Raw genomic sequence first — 26,189 nt, 5'->3', positions numbered from 1 at the left:
GAAAAAGTGGAGAATAAGAGGAGAAAAAGTGGAGAAAAAGTGGAGAAAAAGTGGAGAATAAGAGGAGAATAAGAGGAGAAAAAGTGGAGAATAAGTGGAGAAAAAAATGGAGAAAAAGTGGAGAAAAAGTGGAGAAAAAGTGGAGCATAAGAGGAGAAAAAGTGGAGAAAAAAGTGGAGAAAAAGTGGAGAAAAAGTGGAGCATAAGAGGAGAAAAAGTGGAGAAAAAGTGGAGCATAAGAGGAGAAAAAGTGGAGAAAAAGTGGAGAAAAAGTGGAGAAAAAGTGGAGCATAAGAGGAGAAAAAGTAGAGAAAAAGTGGAGAAAAAAGTGGAGAAAAAGTGGAGAAAAAGTGGAGAAAAAGTGGAGAAAAAGTGGAGATTAAGAGGAGAAAAAGTGGAGAAAAAGTGGAGAAAAAGTGGAGCATAAGAGGAGAAAAAGTGGAGAAAAAAGTGGAGAAAAAGTGGAGAAAAAGTGGAGAAAAAGTGGAGAAAAAGTGGAGCATAAGAGGAGAAAAAGTGGAGAAAAAAGTGGAGAAAAAAGTGGAGAAAAAGTGGAGAAAAAGTGGAGAAAAAGTGGAGAAAAAGTGGAGAAAAAGTGGAGCATAAGAGGAGAAAAAGTGGAGAAAAAAGTGGAGAAAAAGTGGAGAAAAAGTGGAGAAAAAGTGGAGATTAAGAGGAGAAAAAGTGGAGCATAAGAGGAGAAAAAGTGGAGAAAAAAGTGGAGAAAAAGTGGAGAAAGTGGAGAAAAAAATGGATAAAAAGTGGAGAAAAAGTGGAGAAAAAGTGGAGAATAAGAGGAGAAAAAGTGGAGAAAAAGTGGAGAAAAAGTGGAGAATAAGAGGAGAAAAAGTGGAGAATAAGTGGAGAAAAAAATGGAGAAAAAGTGGAGAAAAAGTGGAGAGAAAGTGGAGAAAAAAATGGAGAAAAAGTGGAACACCCTTTGGTACCTTTCATGTGGCACTAAGGGGTGCTTAGCTTTGTATTTAGCCAAAAAAATGAAAAAAAAAATGACATAGGGTTCCCCCTAGTTTTGTAGCCAGCTAGGGTAAAGCAGACGGCTGCAGCCTGCAGACCACAGCTGGCAACCTCACCTTGGCTGGTAATCCAAAACTGAGGGCACCCCACGCTGTTATTTTAAATTAAATAAATAATTAAAAAAAAAACCACGTAGGGGTCCCCCAAAATTGGATCACCAGCCAAGGTAAAGCAGACAGCTGGGGCCTGATATTCTCAGACTAGGGAGGTCCATGGTTATTGGAATCTCCCCAGCCTAAAAATAGCAGGCCGCAGCCGCCCCAGAAGTGGCGCATCCATTAGATGCGCCAATCCTGGTGCTTCGCCCCAGCTCATCCCGCGCCCTGGTGCGGTGGCAAACGGGGTAATATTTGGGGTTAATACCAGATGTGTAATGTCACCTGGCATCAAGCCCTGGGGTTGGTGAGGTCAGGCGTCTATCAGATACCCGACATCACCAACCCAGTCAGTAATAAAAAAAAAATACACGACAAACACATTTTTATTTGAAAAAACACTCCCCAAAACATTCCCTCTTTAACCAATTTATTAGATTGAAAAACAAATCCAGGTCTGGTGTAATCCAAGGGGTTGCCATGACGATGCACACTGTCCCAGTCAATGAAGAGCAGGATGTTCCCCATTGGCTGGGAGAGCAGTGCAGTGACCTGAGCTAACATCAATGGGTCAGCCCAGGTCACTGCAGGGGGGTGACAAGTGCTGCTGTCAGTGAGGTACATTACCTGGCTGATCTCCAGCACACTGACAGCCCCTGTCACTGAGGTCAATGACCGGCGCCTTCACATCAAGTATCGCGAGAGGTCCGTGACGTCACCGCCAGTGTCAGTCTCGGGTCGGAAGCGATAGGTGATGTGACAAGCGGCGGCCATGGAGGACAGTGACAGCGCTGAGGTCGGGATGGCGGGACTTCATCACCGCAGGTAAGCCGAGCGAGCGAGCGAGCGAGCGGGCGGGCGGGGTGGATGTGTGTGTGTGTGTGTGTGTGTGTATGTGTATGTATGTGTACATGCCGCGGGCAGGAGGGGGCGGAGCGAGCTGAGCGGGAAAGTGTGGGCTTCCTGCACGTAACTAAGATAAACATCGGGTTACTAACCAAAGCGCTTTGCTTGGATACCCGATGTTTATCTTGGTTACCAGCTTGTGGCAGGCTGCCAGCGATGGCTCCTGCTCACTGTAGCTGTAAAAAGCCCTGCTTTTTGCTGCTAGAACCGTTCTCGAACGTATCTAGAACTATCGAGCTTTTAGCAAAAAGCTCGAGTTCTAGTTCGATCTCGAACAGCCCAAAAATCACTCGAGCCTAGAACTGGAGAACCACGAACCACGAACCGCGCTCAACTCTACTCCTGAATACCCTGGAGATATGTTCTAAATGTAAGGGTAATTTTACAGGAGATTCAGGATCTAGGTAGCAAGGACAATATGCCTGGGCATGGGGAAACACAGGACACGCAATATTAGCTCCAGAGGGACTGTGTTGGCCACAGTGTCTGCAGGTCTATCCCAATGATCCTGCATATGGCAGGGGTGCTGAAGGGGGGAGGCAGCACAGGTTTTACATCAGTTATAGAGACTGCAGCGTTCCCTGGGCCTTTATACTATCACAGATTACATATACACCACCATGAATGGTTTAATCTGATTTATGGTCACTCAGTGAGAGACGCTTGGATACTTTACCACATTCTAACCTGTTTGTTTTTATCTTTCAAACAGTCTTCACATTTGCAGAAAAAAAACATCTCCCAAAACAAAAAAATTCCAATAACATTTTGCATCAATCCATTGCTTCATTCCCTTTTCGTCTTTCTTCTATACCCTTTGTAGGGACATGGGTGGTACCTCTGAGGCTGATTACATCCTATAGCTGCCAGTCCTCTGACTGCAACTTCAATGCCCGCAGTTAACCGTAGAACTGAAATGGGCCATAGAGTCTTAACCGCAGAAGACTCTACTCTTCTCCCAGCACCAATTTGCTCGCAAGAGAAGGATTTCTACTCCCAGAACCACTGTTCTCGCAAGAGAAGAATTTCTAGGAAGCATCAGGTTACCAGCCCTCTGTACCCGTACAATTCTGATACAGAACCAAACAAATAACAATTCATAAACTATACTACCAACAGTTATTGGGATTACTTCTACTTCTCAATATAATATATCATGGGAGACTAAGCTAATTTCCTACAAAATCTCCATCTACCTCTGACTCAAACAGATTACATCAAACACAAAAGAGACAGTGTATCCAGACCAGAGCATATCAGATTTCAACTACTCAAACAAGTTCCCTTTCTTGTCCTGTAGAGGGCGCAGCTCCAAAAATAAAATCTTCAATAAGTTTTCCCTCTCTGGCTAATGGCTATATGTTTCTTTGTCTGGATAAACTGGATGATTACAAACTACACCTCCTATTAAGCCAATTCCAATCTTAAATGCAAATTGAAGAGAACATAAACACCAGCACAATGGTTTATCAGATTTTTACAATACATCCGTCACTCAAACATCAATCAGTCCCACATTAAAGGATCCTCATAGCTTAAAATATAATTCCAGAGATAACAGTCATATAGAAAACACAGGACAACATATAATCTTTCAACTGCTGAGATGATTAACTCTTCATTCAATTTCCTTCAACAATCATTCGCACATTTAAAAACACATTGATACATATAACAGATCACAGATGGCATATCTCTATTATTTCAATCATACACACAAAATCCAAACACTGGCAGAGGTTTGATAAGAATGGTCTTGTTGGACCACTACGTACCCGTCTCGGACCTCCAGAAAGCACTGAAACATTTGTAACACAATGGGTTACTCACCGCGGATTTTGTTCAGTGGTTCCTGGGAAGGTCTTTGTAGTCGGGTCACAGAGAGGTCCAGTTAACCATCCCAGGTTTCTGCACCATGTTCTGTCGTGGAAACCACTTTCTTGGGAGAGCTAATTTAGGGTGAGATACAAAGTGATCTCCAGATCTGCCAGTGTTGGTCCAATTAATAGCGATGCATCGGAGACAAACACACGAACACACAGTTAATGTCCGTGTACCAGGCTTTGTCTGAATCTCAGATGCCCAGACAGTAGTTTATTAACACCACAAAAGAAAAGGGGACGGCTTAGTACATGACCAAAAATGGAATGAAAGTTGAAAATAACAAAATCGTAAATTATGGATCCTGCTGCATTCCTAAAAATCTAGTTCTGTCCAGTTTTCTGGACCTTCATTAACAAAGACATTTGAGACAAAAGCATCCTTATAACAAAGAGTACACCCTGTGTTATTGCTTTTATGAATAACACTTATGAAGCTAATATAAAAGTACAAAATTATCAAAGATATATAGATATATAAATTGCTTAAATGATAATCAAACTTAATATAAAATATTAACCATAACAGTATGGCTTCACCTCATCAATCATCCTTGGACCATTCTTTTATGAAGAAATGAGGCCAACTATGGTTGCTACCTGTTCTGTGACAGCAGCGAGATACCTTACAATGCTTGAAACAGTGGTCATTCTACAACTCAAACAGCAGCAGTGTCTTCAGGCAACCACCTTCATGCATGATGGAACACCTCCTCACATCACAAATTGTGTGAAGAACGTTCTGCGTGCACATTTTGAACTCCTCCTTCCCTAATGCATGGCCACCGTGACAGCCCAATCTCAATCCTTGTGATTTCTGATTGTGGGGACACTTGAAAGAGCATGCTTACCAGGGAAATGTCGACACCCTGGCTGACCTCAAAGACCTCATTATTTTGGAAGTGTGCAGCATTCCACCAGACATGTTACATGCAAGCCTCCAGCATGTTCTGCATAGGATGAACATGATCACCATGCATGATGGCGGCCATATTGAACAGGTATGCTAGTCTGTGGAACAATTGTGATATCGCCAATTATCGGTACATAGTTTTGGGCCGCTCATTCACTGTACAGTGCTACTTTTTCATCTGGAGGGGAGTCTTGGTGTAAATTTTTTTAATGATGCCTTCTGTTTTCCATGCCTCAAATAGCATACATACCGATTTTCAGCCAATTCTATCCACTGGGTCAGTCTGCACACAGCTCCAAACACCTTAGGTTATTTTATGGCCACCTTGTAGTTATAGGGCTTTAAAGAAGTATTCATACCTTGTGAACATTTACAGATTTTTTCACATTACACCCTCAAACGTAAATGTATTTTATTGGGATTTCATGTGATGTAGCAACACTAGTAATACAATAATAGCAGTTATTTGTGAATTGTAAAGGAAATGATACATGGCTTTCTAAATATTTTAAAAACATATATCTGAAAACTGCGACATGCCTTTGTATTCAGACAACTGTAATCTTATACAGTATACTTAAATAAAATTCTGAGTGATCAATTGCCTCCAGATGTTTCTTAAATAGTAAATAGAGTCCAACTGTGTGTAATTTATTCTCCATATAACTACAGCTGTTGTGTGAAGACATGAGATTTGTTTTAGAACATTAAAAAAACAGGAACACCAAGGAATACACCAGATAGGTCAGGGATAAAGTTATGAAAAAAAGTAAAGCAGGATTAGGTTATAAAAATAGTACAGGCTTTGAACAGAGTTCATCATCAACAAATAGAAGGAGTTTGACACAACTGTAAACCTACTATGACATGGCTATCCACCTACATTGACATAGAAAGCAAAAAGAGCACTAATTAGAGCAGCAGCCAAAAGGTCCATTGCCACTCTTCATGAGCTGCAGATATCAAGTGGAAGAATGGATGAAAATGTCCAAAGGACATCTATTAGTTGTATACTTCACAAATCTGGCCTCTATGGAAGTGCAGCAAGAAGAAAGCCATTTTTGGAGGCAAGCGAAAATAAGTTGCGTTTGCAGTTTGCAAAAAAACTATGTAGGGGACACAGCTACCATGTGGAAGAAGGTGCTCTGGTTAAATGTGACCAAAGTAGAACTTTTTGGGCTAAATGCAAAATGTTATGTGTGGAAACAAATTAATACTGCACATCACACTGATTACACCATCACCACTGTCAAACATGGTGGCAGCATCATGCTGTGGGGATGTTTCCCTTTAGCAGGAAAAGGGAAGCAAACCAGAGTTGATCGAAAAAGGGATGGAGGTTCATACATGGGATTTCTGTACGAAAACCTGTTAAAGGCTGCAAAATATTTGAGGCTTGGGCATAGGTTCACCTTCCAGCAGGACAACAACCCTAAACATACTGCCAGAACTACAATGGAATGGTTTAGTTTAAAGCATATTCATGTGTTTGAATGACAAAGTCAAAATCCAAACCTAAAACCCATTGAGAATCTGTGGTAAAACTTGTTCACAGATGTTCTCCATCCAATCTCACTGAGCTAAAGCTAGCATGCAAAGAAGTATGGGTAAAAATTTCAGACCTGGTAAAGACATACCCCAAAAAGACCTACAGCAATAATTGCACTGAAAGGTGTTCAGTAGGGCTAAATACAAATGCACATCACAAATTTCAGATTTATATTTTAAATATTTATATTTTAAAAAATATTTAGAGAGCCATGTATTATTTCGTCTATTACTTGCTACTTTGTATTTTAGAATATCGCATAAAATACCAAAAAAATACACTGAAGTTTGAGGGTGGAACGTGAAAAAATGTCAAAGTTCATGCAGTATAAATACTTTTTCAAGGCACTCCTAATGCTTAACATTTTTATACTTTCCTAAATGCCTATGAAATTAAATATGTAAAAAGCAATATATTGAATATGTTAATTATGTAACTGTTTAAAACTACAGAATTAAAAACAGCATTACATTGCCAAAAATTCTGTACTACTCTTATTTAACTATTTAAATTTTATATTTCAACATGCCTTCCTCTGAAAGAAGGGTGTCCCCTTTACCCAGGCTCCATTCACACTGGCAATCAACTTGGCTGCTACTCTGGCAAACTTTAGGTCTCTTTGTAAGCACATATAGGTACAATATAATTGACCTTTACACCACAACTATATTCAGTTTATTTAGATAACTATCTTCCCCTTTTTTACCCCCTTAACAACCAATGACGAACATAGCATGTCATGAGTAGGTGTCCGTTCCCCCATAATGACTTACTATGTTTGTCATGGATGTAAACTGTCACTGAGTGAAACCACATAGTGACATCTCCATGTCGACAGTGGTCACTGACAGCTGACAGGCACGGCCAGAGATGTGGGGACCCATTTCAGCAGTCCCTGCTCTCTGATTACTGTGATGGGTCACTAAATCAGTCAATCTAACTGAACAATTACAACACATTTTGATCAGTAGGAGGTGCTGAAATTTCAACACTTCCCAGGGCACTATCACCGCAGGAGATCAGCTTAGCTGACAGCTAAAGGTGGTGTCACACACAGCGACGGCGACAACGACGTCGCTGCTACGTCACCATTTTCTGTGATGTAGCAGCGACGTCCCATCGCTGTCGCTGTGTGCGACATCCAGCAACGACCTGGCCCCTGCTGTGAGGTCGCCGGTCATTGCTGAATGTCCTGCTTCATTTTTTGGACGTTGTTCTCCCGCTGTGAAGCACACATCGCTGTGTGTGACAGCGAGAGAGCGACAAACAAAAGCGAGCAGGGAGCCGGCTTCTGGCAGCCTGCGGTAAGCTGTAACCAAGGTAAACATCGGGTAGCCAAGTGAAGTACTTTGCTGGTTACCCGATATTTACCTTAGTTACTAGCGTCCGCCGCTCTCAGGCTGCCAGTACCGGCTCCCTGCATGCGTAGCCAGAGTACACATCGGGTAAATAAGCAAAGGTTTGCTTATTAACCCGATGTGTACTCTGGCTAGGAGTTCAGGGAGCCAGCGCTAAGCGGTGTGCGCTGGTAACCAAGGTAAATATCGGGTAACCAGCAAAGGGCTTTGCTTGGTTACCCAATAGTTACCTTAGTTACCAAGCGCAGCATTGCTTCCACGCGTCACTGCTGGCTGGGGGCTGGTCACTGGTCGCTGTTGAGATCTGCCTGTTTGACAGCTCACCAGCTACCATGTAACGACGCAGCAGTGATCCTGATAAGGTCAAGTCGTCGTCGTGATTGCTGCTGCGTCGCTACGTGTGACCCTAGCTTTAGATCCTGCAGGGGCAAAGACCACCCCTGGTTGACTAAAGGTACTGTCACACATAACAAGATCGCTAGCAAGATCGCTGCTGAGTCACGGTTCTGTGACACAGTAGCGATCCCGTTAGCAATCTCGTTATGTGTGACACCTACCAGCGATCAGGCCCTGCTGTGAGATCTCTAGTCATTGCCGAATAGTCCAGGCCATTTTCTTCAAAGGCGATGTCCTGCTGGGCAGGACACATCGCTATGTTTGACACTGTGTGACGGGGTTACAGTGACTGCTGAGATCGTTATACAGGTCGCTACTGCGACCTGTATCGTTCCTGCATCTTTGGTAAGGTCTGACTGTGTGACATCTCACCAGCGACCTCCCAGCGACTTACCAGCGATTCCTATCAGGTCGCATCGTTTTTCGGGATCGCTGGTAAGTCGTTGTGTGTGACTGGGCCTTAACCCTCTAAATTTTGTGATTGATAGCAATTGCTCCTTCCCCATCCTGTCTACATGGAATTCCAATTCTCTCCAATTGTCATCCCCTATCTCGAAACTCTATCTTCACAAACAGATTTTACCTCTAAATTTTAAATTTTGAGAGGGAAAGATGACTCCAGAGAAAGAAGCAGATTTTTCTAATAAGATATATTTCAAAGTTTCTTATTGTCAGGTGTACTTGCTTATTTGTGTTCCTGTTATCTGAGCACTTCCTATGATCGTCGTTAAGAAAACTAGCTATTAAAGATAATTAATTTAGTCTTTTTCTTTGTCATTTCTCTTGGCTCTCAGATATGAAAAATGTTCAAAGGTAATTTTCAATTTCAATAAACCAACAAATAATTTAAAGATAACTTGATGTACTACCATAATGTCATTGGGAGGTATGTTATTAGTTCCCTATGTGAGTAAATCTTTAATGGTACCTTGTGCCCTGATATGCTGCTTTATAGTAAGTAAAGCATGTCATCAGGACAGGTACCATTACTGATTCACAGCAATTTATCTCTCCACAAATGGTCATTCCACCATTTCTTTGTTTTATTGAAGCAAGTAAGGCATCAATGCCACATTGGTAATTATCCCAGCAACACTGATAAGAATAAACCCAACTCACACTTACGATAATATCTAAATCCATCTGTTGCAATTGATCAAGACGTCCTCATTTCAGTTCACACATAAAGAGGTTAATAGTACGTGTTTATCTATATACCTTTATTTAGCAAAAAATGTTTGCTTTAGCTCATTCAGTATGTCGGGATTTTAAAGATGGCACTCTCCATTTAGATTTGTGCATCCATCCTGGACTGGCTCTGCGAACAGCAAAAGTATTGTGATAAAACTGTGAGGCTCACTGAGATGGATGTTCATTCTCAATCAGTTAAAGAAAGATGTTTATCTTCTCTTTTAGTTCTCTCCATTCAGTGAACTGTCTGGTTGGCTGAACAGGGAGGTGTGAGTTCATGATTAGTGATGATTGAGCAGTAAAAGGCTTGAGTGCTTGGATCCACTATAATGGAGGTCTATCAGGATCTCAAGCATATTTCTAGCAAGCCCTGCTAGAGGGTAATGGAGACCAGAAAAATGCATGGTGAAGATGCCTGGATGCATCTCTTACACCCCGGTCACTGCTGGGAAGTAAAAAATTAAATAATTTAAAAAAATTTGTGTGCAACCCCCATTTCTTATGACCAGCCAAGTAAAAGCTGACCTTTTTACTTTACTTTGGCTAGTTATCACAAATGGAGTGGTCTGGAGGACATTTTTTAAATTATTGAATTATAAATAAAACAATAATTAAAAAAAAATCCTGAAGTCCCCCTCATTTCTGATAACCAGTCAAGGTAAGGCAGATGGCTGTGGGCTGCTGTTAATAGGCTGGAAAAGCTCATGGTTATTTGGCCCTTTCCAGCCTAAAAATAGCAGCCTACAGCCACCCCACAATTGGCACATCACTTTAGGTGCGCCAATTCTGCCTGATTGCCCTGCTGAAGTGGCAATGAGGTAATATTTTGGAGGGGTCATGCCAGCAGTGGATTCATTATTAGGTGACATCAAGCCCAGGGGTTAGTAAAAGAGAGGAGTCTAACTCCCATTACTAACCCACTAGGCGTACCGTAAAAAAACACACATAGAAAAAAATAGTTTATTTCAATAAAGGCACTGCCCACACTATCGCTCATTCACCAATTTATTAAAAAATAAACCATGATGATCTGATGTAATGCCCTGTGTAAAGGTCACACGACATCCCTTGAATCCATACTCTAACCTAGGAAGCCTCACTCAAATGGACTGGACACATATGCCAAGTAAAATGGAAGTCAATGAGGAACTCGGGCATTTTTCCAGAAGATCAGTTAGTCCAGACCCAGAGATGCTCACACACGGTGATGTCAGTAACTCAGGGAAGTCATTGCACATGAGAAGTTCCATGTCAGGTACTGACCAGGAGTGGCTTCAGAGGTTACACTCAGTCGATGTAAGAAATTGAATTTTTGACACATGATGATGTCAGTAACACAGTGAAGTCATTGTGCATGAGAAGTTCCTGGTCTGGAGGTCAATGGGAGTAACCTCTGGAGTTACTCCCGGTCAGCACCAGACCTGGAGTTTCTCATGCGCATTGATGTCAGTAACTCAGTGAAGTCACTGCATGTGAAAAGTTCTGGGTCTGGTGATGACTGGGAGTAACCTCTGGAGTCACTTCTGGTCAGAGCCAGACCCAGGGTAGTGGTAATGTTAGTAGCTCAGTTAAAGTCACCTCTTCTGGGAAGTTCCGGGTCTAGAGCCGACTGATCTTCTGGAAAAATGCTCAGGTTCCTAATTTATTTCCATTATACTCGGTACGAGTTGAGGCCATCCGAGTGTCTTACTGCTTTTTACGACTACCGAGCACCTGAACATGGTAGTGCTTGCCCATCACTAGTCCTGATTAATAAGCGTACATCATTTACATATTGTTTACATGATCTCTACTTTATTTTCTAATTGTAAACTTCAAGTTGACAAACCAAAAAGGATGCACTAATCAAATCCATTTTTCCACAATACATCAAAACTTTGGGGCAATTGGTCAGTTGACTATGTGAGCTTGTTAGACTTTTTTTACTAGAAGCACGATATTCAACCACGTTTTCATCTCTAGCAGTATCCATGCACTTGGGAAAACTTTCTACAGGAGTATGTCTACCAGAATTTGTGGCCATTGAGTAAGCAGATATTTGTGAGGTCAAACACTGTTGGTGAAGAAGGTCTTCTCACTTCATAATTATTGCTCTTTCATCAAATTTCACAAAAGGCACAATGCATTTTGGTAAGTAGTGTTCTCAAGGCAATTGCCAAAATCCAAATTCATCCATCTGCCAAGAACTGTGTGTGTGTCATCTATTCTAGCTGACACACAGTTCTTGTTCTGTCACTTTTATAAGCAATTTTGAAATCAGAAAGGTCCCCGCTAATCCTGCAGTGATGATACCTTGTTTATCATTAATGTGACCACTGCCTAAAATCATTGCCCTCATTGGTCCCATGTCATTCATGTAAACATCCCCACAGAAAAAAAACAGCCATTAATTGGATGCAGCCATCATGTGATTGATGGACAGCACCTGATTACTTCAGCACTAGTGATGGCGCTAGAGTGCTAATGGGATTCAAGATGTAATTTGTTTTACCAGATTCACACTTAGTCAAGTTTCAAAGTTTTCAATTTCTCAGAAAAAAATTAGTTTACATAATGAATAATTTAAATGTTTACGCCTCTACAAATATAATAAATTGTATATTTTGCTATGTTTGTTTTTTTTACAAGGATTTCTTTTTAAACCACAGGCCTCCCTCCAGCCTCTAATAAATACAAAAGCAAAGGATCCTCAAGTGAGTACTTATTCTTACATCTCAGGCTTCTATTCCACTTTATAGGAACTAAAACTAATAAAGATGATAATTGATAGAATCTTGCAATTCATAATACAAGGTGTAATGAAGCATTATTATATAGAATGCTGCATCAATGGGAATAACTAACCTTTTGATAATTGTAATAATGTCGATATAAAATTATTTTCTGTATTCATGAAGTGGATTTATTATGCTTGCATATTACTTTTTACGTTATTTACGAAAATCTATTGAACAAGATTTTGAATTCACGATTAGACTATACAGGAGACTCACCAGAAGAGACATATAAAAGGCTTGTTAATGTACATGACAGCTAACACAGCTATTTTCAATAGCTTATTACTGCGCTAAAGTATATATATATATATATATATATATATATATATTTATTTTATTTTTTTTTTTTTAAAGATAGAGCTCAAAGCCTACGGCTGCTTTGTCAGAGTAGTCTCACCCTATTTCTTGATTTTCTTTTCAAATTCCTCCCCCCAAAGATCCTATTAATTATAGAACCAGTTAGGAAATGTTCTTACAAAATATGGCAATACTTTTTACTTTAATTTAAATGCTTTAAGAAATGTAATATAAAATAAATAACCATTTATATCATTATTTGCTAACATCGCCTTGAACATTAATAATTGCAATCGAAAACATATGTTGGACAACTGTCTGACTCTATTACTAAAGGTAGAGGTATTTTTTGCTTCTTAAACCCTTCCTGCACACTGACATTTTAATACCTCAATAGCTTTGGTTATTTCAGGTACCTTAATATACAGTTAAGGAGCTTGAACAATCACTACTACTTTGTTTCTGGTGAGAAGAAAGCTGCTCCAATCTCAGCAGGTCATTTCCTCAGTGCCACAATAAAGCTTGATTGAAGCACTGTACAAGAAGGGGACCCACTTTGTAGTTGCAATTGCTGGTGCTGGCTTCATTATAATAACAGTCAGGGACAAGATAACATTTCTGAAGAACCTGTCTTACATAAAAGTATTAGGATGTACTAGTCAGATGCCCAACTGGTGCCTTGAATATTTATTTGGACAGGCATAATATACTGGCAAGTGTTTACTATATTTTTAAATATATATCTAATAAAATTCTCCTTTAAATGTTTAACAAAAAAAAGTTAAAAAAACAAAACCTTTTTAAATATACATTTTATTTCGCAAAATCACTTAACTAATACCATGCAAAGTTCTTTGTTTTCGTATGGTCAAAAAAACCCAGAATAGCCTGCATTGTGCTAAACGTGTACAGTGCCTACAAGTAGTATTAAACCCCCTGCAGATTTAGCAGGTTTACACATTCGGAATTAACTTGGCATTGTGACATTTGGACTCTAGATCAGCCTGGAAGTGTGAAATGCACTGCAGCAAAAAAGAATGTTATTTCTTTTTTTATTTTTTTTTTAAATTGTGAAAAGTTTATTCAGAGGGTCATTTATTATTCAACCCCTCAAACCACCAGAATTCTGTTTGGTTCCCCTAAAGTATTAAGAAGTATTTCAGGCACAAAGAACAATGAGCTTCACATGTTTGGATTAATTATCTCTTTTTCCAGTCTTTTCTGACTAATTAAGACCCTCCCCAAACTTGTGAACAGCACTCATACTTGGTCAACATGGGAAAGACAAAGGAGCATTCCAAGGCCATCAGAGACAAGATTGTGGAGGGTCACAAGGCTGGCAAGGGGTACAAAACCCTTTCCAAGGAGTTGGGCCTACCTGTCTCCACTGTTGGGAGCATCATCCGAAAGTGGAAGGCTTATGGAACTACTGTTAGACTTCCACGGCCTGGACAACCTTTGAAAGTTTCCACCCGTGCCGAGGCCAGGCTTGTCCGAAGAGTCAAGGCTAACCCAAGGACAACAAGGAAGGAGTTCCGGGAAGATCTCATGGCAGTGGGGACATTGGTTTCAGTCAATACCATAAGTAACGTACTCCACCGCAATGGTCTCCGTTCCAGACGAGCCCGTAAGGTACCTTTACTTTCAAAGCGTCATGTCAAGGCTCGTCTACAGTTTGCTCATGATCACTTGGAGGACTCTGAGACAGACTGGTTCAAGGTTCTCTGGTCTGATGAGACCAAGATCGAGATCTTTGGTGCCAACCACACACGTGACGTTTGGAGACTGGATGGCACTGCATACGACCCCAAGAATACCATCCCTACAGTCAAGCATGGTGGTGGCAGCATCATGCTGTGGGGCTGTTTCTCAGCCAAGGGGCCTGGCCATCTGGTCCGCATCCATGGGAAGATGGATAGCATGGCCTACCTGGAGATTTTGGCCAAGAACCTCCGCTCCTCCATCAAGGATCTTAAGATAGGTCGTCATTTCATCTTCCAACAAGACAACGACCCAAAGCACACAGCCAAGAAAACCAAGGCCTGGTTCAAGAGGGAAAAAAATCAAGGTGTTGCAGTGGCCTAGTCAGTCTCCTGACCTTAACCCAATTGAAAACTTGTGGAAGGAGCTCAAGATTAAAGTCCAAATGAGACACCCAAAGAACCTAGATAACTTGGAGAAGATCTGCATGGAGGAGTGGGCCAAGATAACTCCAGAGACCTGTGCCGGCCTGATCAGGTCTTAAAAAAGACGATTATTAGCTGTAATTGCAAACAAGGGTTATTCCACAAAATATTAAACCTAGGGGTTGAATAATAATTGACCCACACTTTTATGTTGAAAATTTATTAAAATTTAACTGAGCAACATAACTTGTTGGTTTGTAAGATTTATGCATCTGTTAATAAATCCTGCTCTTGTTTGAAGTTTGCAGGCTCTAACTTATTTGCATCTTATCAAACCTGCTAAATCTGCAGGGGGTTGAATACTACTTGTAGGCACTGTATATCATGGTCAAGTGTTATTTAAAGTAAAATGCCGAACATGTTTGGAGCGTGAATGGAGCAGGCACAGTATTGCCATTCGCTGTGGGGGAAGCTGTTACATACCACTTGGCACCAGACAGGATAGTAGCTGTTTGCAGTGATCCCAGCTGTTTTACTACCATGTTTCCCCGAAAGTAGGACCCCCCGAAAGTAAGACAGGGTGGGGGTTACGGGGGGTCCTTCAAGGCCTCCCCCGAATGTAAGGCAGGGTTGGGGGGCCGCTGTGAAATGTAAGGCCCTTACCTTTGGGCCGCCGCTGTCCCCCATTGGGTTCCCAGGCTCCAGAGGTGTCCTCAGGTGCAGCTGGGCGGGTCCAGCGCTCATGGGGTTAACTCGCCGTGTTAACCCCGCAATCCGCCCAGCTCAACAGCTCATTGGCCGCCCCTGCTCCCCACGTCACCGCCGGCCCCCGGCTCGAGCGCTGATTGGCCCAGCAGCTCGGGCTGTAATTGGCCGCCCCAGCCCCACGTCACCGCTGTTTCCCTGCTGATTGGCACAGCGTTCCCTGCAGCACAGGCCTTCCGCACCCACAGCCGCACCGCAGAGGAAAACGTCCAGCATTTAAAAACCAAGTAGGGAAACATGTACTGTATAGGGTATGGGGCTGTGTGCAGTGAGATACGGCACTGTTATGGGGTGTGGGGCTGTGTGCAGTGGGATACGGCACTGTTATGGGGTATGGGGCCATGTGCAGTGGGATACGGCACTGTTATGGGGTATGGGGCTGTGTGCAGTGGGATACGGCACTGTTATGGGGTATGGGGCTATGTGCAGTGGGATACGGCACTTTTTCGGCTAATGTAAGACCTCCCCTGAAAGTAAGACAGGGTGGGACTTTTTGGGGTAAAATTAATGTAAGATAGGGTCTTACTTTCGGGGAAACACGGTATTTACTAGTGATGAGCGAGCAGTGAAATGCTCAAGTGCTTGGTACGCGTATCAAGAAAGTCGGATGCTCAGATGTGCTCGATTCAAGTCCCGAGTATGATGGAAGTCAATGGGGCAAAGTACCAAACCATATCAACATATAAGACATGGACCAACTAACTCATAAAGTGCTGGCAAAAGTGAACACACATATCCTGATGGTGGAGCAAAGGAAAGAATGGAGTTAAACGTTTTGGCTTGTCAAAGACCAGGTGGAGAAACTGGGAACAATGCCTTGCTAAATACACCCTACCTGACCCTTCCTGACAATGGAGGATATCTTAATTGTTAGGTCATCCCCTGCTCAACGATGGTTTACCCTAATTAGCATTGAGCTCCACTAGTAAGGTACCACCACCATTACTGTCCAAAGTGCTTAAATTGTGAAAAAAATTAGGACAAACAAACAACATATAAATTGTGAACCATTTACATAATTCACATGGTCCCAATCAGATATAGTAAAGCTTAGCCTATTGCCACTCAAAAAAATGTAACAGGAAAGCTCAATAATATATATACTCTCCATATAAAAATGGAGTATAGGCAATTTTCATCCTTTACTCAAAACTGTATCAAATCATAGGTCAAAGCTGAGAAGTGTACTAATCTACTGCACACTATCCCAACACATTTCACCCCCTCCTAAAAATGGGGGATCATCAAGGGAATACTTTAAGGAGTAGACCCATTTTATTGTACCTGTAGAAAAACATACAAAAATAATCTTAGGTCCATATTATATTAAATCCAACAGCTAACACAGTCTCATATAAAAAAGGGATTGAAACTCTCAGAGATGATGATTGTCACTATACTTTCCAAATAAACAGCAGATTAGGGCTTGAAAAGACCAGAATAAGGAATCTCAGTAAACGAACCAATACAGTATATAAGGAATTTTTTGAAACCTTAATATCATAGGACAACAATAAAATGTAAAAAAAAAAAATATTATATACACATTATACCATCAAGATGGTCCAATATACAGGGTGGTCCAAAAGTAGGTGTAATAGGGTTATGAAGGGGGAAATTTATGAAACATGGTGTAAAATGAAACTGACTCAGTTGCCCTTAGCAACCAATCAGATTCCACCTTTCATTTTCCAAAGAGTCTGTGAAAAATTGAAAGGGGAATCTGATTGGTTGCTAAGGGCAACTGAGTCAATTTCACTTTACACTGTTTGATAAATCTCCCCCTTCATAACCCTATTACACATACTGTCCACCTACTTTTGGACCACCCTGTATATTAGGAGTATACCCATAATAAAAAGTGTATATATATCTCAGAATCAGGTCATCTCAAAATATGTCATCCAGATACGCTAGATAATGGGGGCATATAAGGATCTCAATTGATATATGGAGAGAACATTATCCCAATATCCTCCATTGTCAGGAAGGATCAGGTAGGGTGTATTTAGCTAGGCATTGTTCCCGATTTCTCTACCTGGTCTCTGGCAAGCGAAAACCTTTAACTCCATTCTTTCCTTTGCTCCACCATCAGGATATATGTGTTCACTTGCACCACCACTTTATGAGTTAGTTGGTCCATATCTTATATGATGACCTGGTTTGGTACTTTTGTGCAATTTTAATTAATTAATAAAGATATTTTATAGAGGTTTTTCCTTGTAAGGTTCTTTCAGTTAATATACCTCATTATTTATATTTCTTTGGTTGAAAAGTCAATGGGGACACTCAAGAATTTTTCCAGAAAATCGGGGGGACCGGTCAATTTCTAAAATAGATGCAAACAGGACTCAGATGGAATGGGAAAAGCATGAAAAAGATGCATGGATGCTGGGGAATAATACATATTTTAAAAATTTGACATGGGGTCCTCCCATTTTTGATATCCAGCCAATTTAAAGCAGACAAATGTGGTCTGATATTATCAGGCTGGAAAGGATTTTGGTTATTTGGCCCTTCCCAGCATAAAAATATCAGCCCGCAGCCGCCCCAAAATAGGCTCCATTTTCATGAGCTGAACTGAAAGATTTAAGACTTTTTCTATGTACACAAATATCTGTCTATCTTGTCTTGTCTCAAATATTGTCTTATCTCAAATATTGTACACAAATTTGTCTAAATCTGTATTAGTGGGTACTTCTTCTTTGCAGAGATAACTCATCCTAGATGGATAATTAGACAGTATGATTATTGCACAAGTGTTCCAATCTAAGAGAAAAAAGTCGTATGTGTACATAGAAAAAGTCTTAGAACTTTGAGTTCAGCTCATGTAAAATAGGTGCAAAATGAAGTGTTGTGTTTATATTTTTGTTCAGTATATATAGTATGTATAGTGTGTGTGTGTGTGTGTGTATATAATATATATTATATACAGTGCCTTGCAAAAGGATTCGTCCCTTTTGAATTTTTCAACCTTCTCCCACATTTCAGGCTTCAAACATAAAGACAAAAGTTTTAATGTTATGGGGAAGAATCAACAACAAGCGGGACACAATTGTGAAGTTGAACGAAATGTATTGCTTATTTTAAACTTTTATGAAAAATAATAAACTGAAAATTGGAGTGTGGAATATTATTCGGCCTCTTTCAGTTAATACTTTGTAGCGCCACCTTTTGCTGCGATTACAGCTGCAAGTCGCTTGGGGTATGTATCTATCAGTGTTGCACATCGAAAGACTGAAATTCTTGCCCATTCTTTCTTTGCAAACAACTGGAGCTGAGTGAGGTTGGATGAAGGTCTTTTTTGAACAGCAGTTTTAAGCTCTTTCCACAGATTCTCAATTGGATTCAGGTCTGGACTTTGACTTGGCCATTCTAACACCTAGATATGTTTATTTTGGATCATTGCCTTGTTGAAAGACAAAGCTCCGCCCCAGTTTCAGGTCTTATGCAGAGTCCAACAGGTTTTCTTCAAGAATGGTCCTGTATTTGGCTCCATCCATCTTCCCATCAATTTTAACCATCTTCCCTGTCCCTGCTGAACAAAAGCAAGCCCAAACCATGGTGCTGCCACCACCATGTTTGACAGTGAGAATGGTGTGTTCAGGGTGATGAGCTGTGTTGTTTTTACGCCAAACATATCATTTGGCATTGTGCCCAAAAAGTTCAATTTTGGTTTCATCAGACCAGAACACCTTCTTCCACATGTTTGGTGTGTCTCCCAGGTGGCTTGTGGTAAACTTTAAACAACACTTTTTATGGATATCTTTGAGAAATGGCTTTCTTCTTGCCACTCTTCCATAAAGGCCAGATTTGTGCAGTGTATGACAGATTGTTGTCCTATATACATACTCTCTGACCTCAGCTGTAAATCTGTGCAGTTTATCCAGAGTGATCATGGGCCTCTTGGCTACATCTCTGATCAGTCTTCTCCATGTTTGAGATAACATTTTTGAGGGACGGCTAGGTCTTGGTAGATTTGCAGTGGTATGATACTCCTTCCTTTTCAATATGATCGCTTGTACAGTGCTTCTTGGGATGTTTAAAGTTGTGGAAATCTTTTTGTAACCAAATCCAGCTTTAAACGTCTCCACAACAGTATCACGGACCTGCCTGTTGTATTCCTTGGTGTTCATGATGCTATCTGCGCTTTAAACAGAACACTGAGACTATCACAGAGCAGTTGCATTTATACGGAGACTATATTACACACAGGTGGATTATATTTATCATCATCAGTCATTTAGGACAACATTGGATCATTCAGAGATTTTCAATGAACTTCTGGAGTGCGTTTGCTGCACTGAAAGTAAAGGGGACGAATAATATTGCACGCCCCACTTTTCAGTTTATTTTTTTTTTTACAAAAGTTTAATATATGCAATACATTTCGTTCAGCTTCACAATTGTGTCCCACTTGTTTATTCTTCACCATAACATTAACATTTTTATCTTTATCTTTGAAGCCTCAAAATGTGGGAAAAGGTTGAAAAATTCAAGGGAGCCGAATACTTTCGCAAGGCACTGTATATATATATATATATATATATATATATATATATATATATATATATATATATGTATAAAACTGAGTGTATGTGTATGCGTGTGTGTATGTGTGTGTTTGTCCGCTAAAGGAATCCGCACAGTTGAATTTACTATCACAAAATATTGCACAGACACTCCATGTGACTCAGGGAACGTCATAGACTATGTTTGGATGGGAAAATTTAACCCCGCGGTTTACAGTTACTCTCCAAAAATCCTGCCTCCATTAAACTGAATGGAGGTGTGAGCTACTGGCTATTGATGGCAGCTGTCAGTGGTTGATATATGAACAAAATAAACTGTTAGTTTAAGAAGCTTATGTATGAGGTAATAAGATGTCGGTGATGAGAGGGATAGAGAGAGACAGAAAAAGACAGACATAAGCCCAGATGGACACAGACAGAGACAGATGGGGAAAGAGACAGAGAGATAGAAACCGACGTGGAAAGAGAGAGACAGAGACAGACAGGCAAAGAGACAGCCCTAGAAAGAGACAGCAGGGCAAAGAAACAGCCCTGGAAAGAGACAGATGGCCAAAGAGATGGGCAAAGAGACAGACGGGCAAAGAGACAAACCTGGAAAGAGACAGACCGGGCAAAGAGACAGCCCTGGAAGGAGACAGCACTGGAAAGCGACAGCCCTGTAAAGAGACAGCCCTGTAAAGAGACAGACGGGGAAAGAGACAGATGGGGAAAGAGACAGCCCTTGAAAGAGACAGCCCTTGAAAGAGACAGCCCTTGAAAGAGACAGCCCTGGAAAGAGACAGCCCTGGAAAGAGGCAGATAAGCAAAGAGACAGACCGGGCGAAGAGACAGACCGGGCGAAGAGACAGACCGGGCGAAGAGACAGCCCTGGAAAGAGAAAGCCCGGGAAAGAGATAGATGGGGAAAGAGACAGCCCGGGAAAAGAGACAGACCGGGCGAAGAGACAGCCCTGGAAAGAGACAGCCCTGGAAAGAGACAGCCCTGGAAAGAGACAGCCCTGGAAAGAGACAGCCCTGGAAAGAGACAGCCCGGAAAAGAGACAGCCCGGGAAAGAGACAGCCCTGGAAAGAGACAGACAGGGAAAGAGACAGCCCTGGAAAGAGACATACAGGAAAGAGACAGCCCTGGAAAGAGACATACAGGAAAGAGACAGCCCTGGAAAGAGACATACAGGAAAGAGACAGCCCTGGAAAGAGACAGCCGTACAAAGTGACAGATGGGCAAAGAGACAAACGGGGAAAGAGACGGGAAAAGAGAGAAACAGAAAGACACACACATAGAGACAGACACAGAGATAGAGAGAGAGACAGATACAAAGATGGAGACAGACAGACTGATGCAAATACAGACAGAGAGATAAAAACAGACAGACAGAGACATAGACACAGACAGACAAGGAAAGAGAGACAGACAGCTACACACAGAGACTGGGAGAGAGACAGAGAGACAGTTACTATCCTGGGCAACGCCCGGGTACTACAGCTAGTATATATATATATATATATATATATATATATATATATATATATATATATATAAAAATATATATACAAGAATACCATTGTGACAGACACAGGCAACGACTGTCATGGAAATAAATGGGTACATCATGGCAATCGTGAGGAGCACAGGAGTTGCACCAACTGGGAGCTCAGCTTACATGACAGCTGAGCCCTGTCTCTCACAGCCACAAATAGTGTTCAAACCAGCCCTGTCTGGATAACCTTCTAAAAACTGTTATCAATAGCGATCGCAGCATTTAGGAGGCTGGGAGAACAGGGGGCTCCTTTGCCAAGTGATCAGGACTCCCGTGACTTTATCATGGGGGCCTGATTATTGCCACAACGGCCTCCAGGTCAGCCAGCTATGGTGAGCCTTTGACGAGCATACCAGGATGAGGGTCTGAGAGACTTGTATCAGTGCAGCACTGACAGCTATAATTAATTGCAATGCTGGTGGAGCAATAAAAGCTACCGTATTTTTCACTTTATAAGACGCACCTGATTATAAGACGCACCCCCAAATTTGGTGAAGGAATAGAGAATTTTTTAATAAATGGGGTCCGTCTTATAATGCCAGTGTCCGTCTAACAAATCATATAGGGTATATGTCCCTCATAGCCCCCCATCCTAAAATTAGCCCTCTTAATCTGGATATGGCCACCTTATATTGAATATAGCCCCTTTGTGCTGACACATGTCCCCCAGTGATGCCACATGTCCCCTATGGCTGGCACACATCCTCTATGGCTGGCACACGGCCCCTATGGCTGCCACACGGCCCCTATGGCTGGCACACGGCCCACTGTGGCTGCACACGACCCCCTGTGGATGCACACGGCCACCTGTGGATGCACTTGGCCCCCTGTGTATGCACATGGCCCCCTATGGCTGGCACACGGCCCCCTGTGGCTGCACACGGCCCCCTGTGGCTGCACATGGCCCACTGTGGCTGCACACGGCCCACTATTGCTGGCACACAGCACCCTGTGTTAGATATCGCCCCATGCTGCTGCTTTTAGTAAAATAAACTCTTTCCTTACCTTCTCCAGCACTGTCCTGTCTCATGTCCCCCTCCTCGGGGTTGAGATCCGGCCTCCTGCATTTCCTGGTTCTCCAGCACTGTTATGTCTCGTGTCCCCCTCCTCGGGGTTGAGTTACGGCCTCCTGCATTTCCTGGTTCTCGGCCGGTCATGTGATCGGCACAGCAGAGTGATATCTCTACGTGCATGATCACAGCAGCAGGAGGGAGACCAGGTAGACACGCTGGAGGAGGTGAGTAAAGTGTTGATTATTTTACTATGGGCAGCAGCATGGGGGCCATAGCTAACACTGGGGGAGGGGGCATGTGCGATCAAAGGAGGGTGCAGGCAGATATAATATACACTGCTGCCCCAGCCCATCGCCGCGGTGCGCTTTCAGCACCATGGTGGTGGACAGTGGCTGTGCATATTATATGAGCGGGTGCAGTAGATCAAACGCTGCCGCTCCCAGCTTTCACAACCCCCCAGCAGAGCTACAGAGCTGCCCCCACCTCCCCTGGACTCTGCAGTGTGTATATGTATATATATATATATATACACACCCCCATATATTCGGATTATAAGATGCACCCCCCTACTTTCCCCCAAAATTTGGGGGAACAAAAGCGTCTTATAAAGCGAAAAATACGGTAATTTCCCATAAAGTGACTAAGTAAAAAAGTTAAAAAAATGTAAAAAAAATCCCTGTAAAATATTCTTAATAAAAACAGGAAATAAAGAACGATTAAAATGGAAAAAATATTATTATAATGAATACATGTATTTATGGAAAAATAAAAATATATTAAAAATGTCACACATTTTGTTGTTCAGGACAACCCTATCAAACTGTCACCTCACCACTAGTTAACACCTTTAGTGAACACTGTAAAAAAGGTGCAAAAACTGACTTCACATCATACAGCTGACAAAAAAGTGGAATAAAATGCAATCAAAAAGTTATATATAAATAAAAATTGTATGGCTGAAAAAGACATCTTGTCTGGCAAATAAGCTGCTATACAGCTCAGTCAGCAAATAAATAAAAGCTAAATCTCTCAGAATACAGAAATGCAAAATCAATTTTTTTTCTATAAAATTGTTTTTATGCTGTAAAAGTGGCAAAACATAAAAAAAATATAAATTTGGAATTGTACTGACCCAAAGAATAAAGCTGTGTTATCACTTTTATAAAAAAAAACAAACAAAAAAACCCATTTCCTGAACTGTTGTTTCCTCTTGATACTGCTTCACAAAAAGTGGAATAGAAAGCAATAAAAAATATGTAGCCCAAAATGGTACCATTAAAACTCCAACTTATTTCGCAAAAAAAACCCCTCACATGACTTTGTTGGCAGAAAAAACAGGATTTGTAACATATATACACTGTGTATATATTTATATATATATATATTTATTTATTTATATATATATATATTTATATATATATATATATATATATATATATATATATATATATATATATATATTCATTCACAGTATATATATATATACTGTATGTATATATATATATATATATATATATATATATATATATATACATACAGTATATATATATACTGTGAATGAATATATATATATATATATATATATATATATATATATATATATATACAGTTAGGTCCAGAAATATTTGGACAGTGACACAATTTTCGCGAGTTGGGCTCTGCATGCCACCACATTGGATTTGAAATGAAACCTCTACAACAGAATTCAAGTGCAGATTGTAACGTTTAATTTGAAGGTTTGAACAAAAATATCTGATAGAAATTGTAGGAATTGTACATATTTCTTTACAAACACTCCACATTTTAGTAGGTCAAAAGTAATTGGACAAATAAACCAAACCTAAACAAAATATTTTTATTTTCAATATTTTGTTGCAAATCCTTTGGAGGCAATCACTGCTTTAAGTCTGGAACCCATGGACATCACCAAACGCTGGGTTTCCTCCTTCTTAATGCTTTGCCAGGCCTTTACAGCCGCAGCCTTCAGGTCTTGCTTGTTTGTGGGTCTTTCCGTCTTAAGTCTGGATTTGAGCAAGCGAAATGCATGCTCAATTGGGTTAAGATCTGGTGATTGACTTGGCCATTGCAGAATGTTCCACTTTTTTGCACTCATGAACTCCTGGGTAGCTTTGGCTGTATGTTTGGGGTCATTGTCCATTTGTACTATGAAGCTCCGTCCGATCAACTTTGTGGCATTTGGCTGAATCTGGTCTGAAAGTATATCCCGGTACACTTCAGAATTCATCCGGCTACTCTTGTCTGCTGTTATGTCATCAATAAACACAAGTGACCCAGTGCCATTGAAAGCCATGCATGCCCATGCCATCACGTTGCCTCCACCATGTTTTACAGAGGATGTGGTGTGCCTTGGATCATGTGCCGTTCCCTTTCTTCTCCAAACTTTTTTCTTCCCATCATTCTGGTACAGGTTGACCTTGGTCTCATCTGTCCATAGAATACTTTTCCAGAACTGAGCTGGCTTCATGAGGTGTTTTTCAGCAAATTTAACTCTGTCCTGTCTATTTTTGGAATTGATGAATGGTTTGCATCTAGATGTGAACCCTTTGTATTTACTTTCATGGAGTCTTCTCTTTACTGTTGACTTAGAGACAGATACACCTACTTCACTGAGAGTGTTCTGGACTTCAGTTGATGTTGTGAACGGGTTCTTCTTGACCAAAGAAAGTATGCGGCGATCATCCACCACTGTTGTCATCCGTGGACGCCCAGGCCTTTTTGAGTTCCCAAGCTCACCAGTCAATTCCTTTTTTCTCAGAATGTACCCGATTGTTGATTTTGCTACTCCAAGCATGTCTGCTATCTCGCTGATGGATTTTTTCTTTTTTTTCAGCCTCAGGATGTTCTGCTTCACCTCAATTGAGAGTTCCTTAGACCGCATGTTGTCTGGTCACAGCAACAGCTTCCAAATGCAAAACCACACACCTGTAATCAACCCCAGACCTTTTAACTACTTCATTGATTACAGGTTAACGAGGGAGACGCCTTCAGAGTTAATTGCAGCCCTTAGAGTCCCTTGTCCAATTACTTTTGGTCCCTTTAAAAAGAGGAGGCTATGCATTACAGAGCTATGATTCCTAAACCCTTTCTCCGATTTGGATGTGAAAACTCTCATATTGCAGCTGGGAGTGTGCACTTTCAGCCCATATTATATATATAATTGCATTTCTGAACATGTTTTTGTAAACAGCTAAAATAACAAAACTTGTGTCACTGTCCAAATATTTCTGGACCTAACTGTATATATATATATATACCTGTAAGCGGTAAGAGATGGGCACTATATATACCCTGAGGGATATCTGGCTATTTTTCCATGTCGAGACTCCTAACAGAGGCTCCACAGACCTTTTTTATTTGTATACTTCCCAGGGGGCAATGCATCTAAGATTTCACTGTGTTGAGCGCCCTCGCTGGCTGACAGCAGTTTTTCTCTGGCTGGTGTCCCTGAGATCAGTGATTGTTTTGTCTTGCTGGTTGTAGAGATGAGCAGATCTCATGAGATTTAAATCTGCCATATTTCATAGGGAAATTTGATTTACAGCAAAATAATTCTTTTGTGAATTGAATGTTTAGAGAAGGGCTGGCAAAGTGCACCCTGTGGGCCACATCTGGCTCATTGGCAGTTCCAGTCCAGTCCATTGGAACACTGGAGTGGTGGTTGTTGGAAATGGGTCTTTATACACCTATGTAGAAATTGCATTCAAAACCAGATATTTGCAACTAGAATAGTCATTTACCACATTAACAATGTATATAGTGTATTTCTATTAAATTTAATGTTATCTTCATTGAAAAAAA

The 26,189-nt window shown here is 41.1% G+C and overlaps 1 protein-coding gene across 2 annotated transcripts in view; it reads left to right on the top strand.

Moving 5' to 3' along the window:
- MLIP (muscular LMNA interacting protein) overlaps nucleotides 1–26,189 on the top strand; it is a 551,953-nt gene that overhangs the window by 414,898 nt on the left and 110,866 nt on the right. For both annotated transcript variants that reach the window (XM_075340299.1, XM_075340300.1), the window contains exon 11: nucleotides 11,972–12,016. In XM_075340299.1, the coding sequence (XP_075196414.1) occupies nucleotides 11,972–12,016 (45 nt within the window). The remainder of the gene's footprint in view (nucleotides 1–11,971; nucleotides 12,017–26,189) is intronic.

The sequence above is a fragment of the Anomaloglossus baeobatrachus genome, chromosome 3 (genome assembly GCF_048569485.1).
Source record: "Anomaloglossus baeobatrachus isolate aAnoBae1 chromosome 3, aAnoBae1.hap1, whole genome shotgun sequence".
NCBI classification, from domain to species: Eukaryota; Metazoa; Chordata; class Amphibia; order Anura; family Aromobatidae; genus Anomaloglossus; species Anomaloglossus baeobatrachus.
Note: the sequence above shows the minus strand (reverse complement) of the source record. Positions and strands in the feature narration are given on the sequence as shown.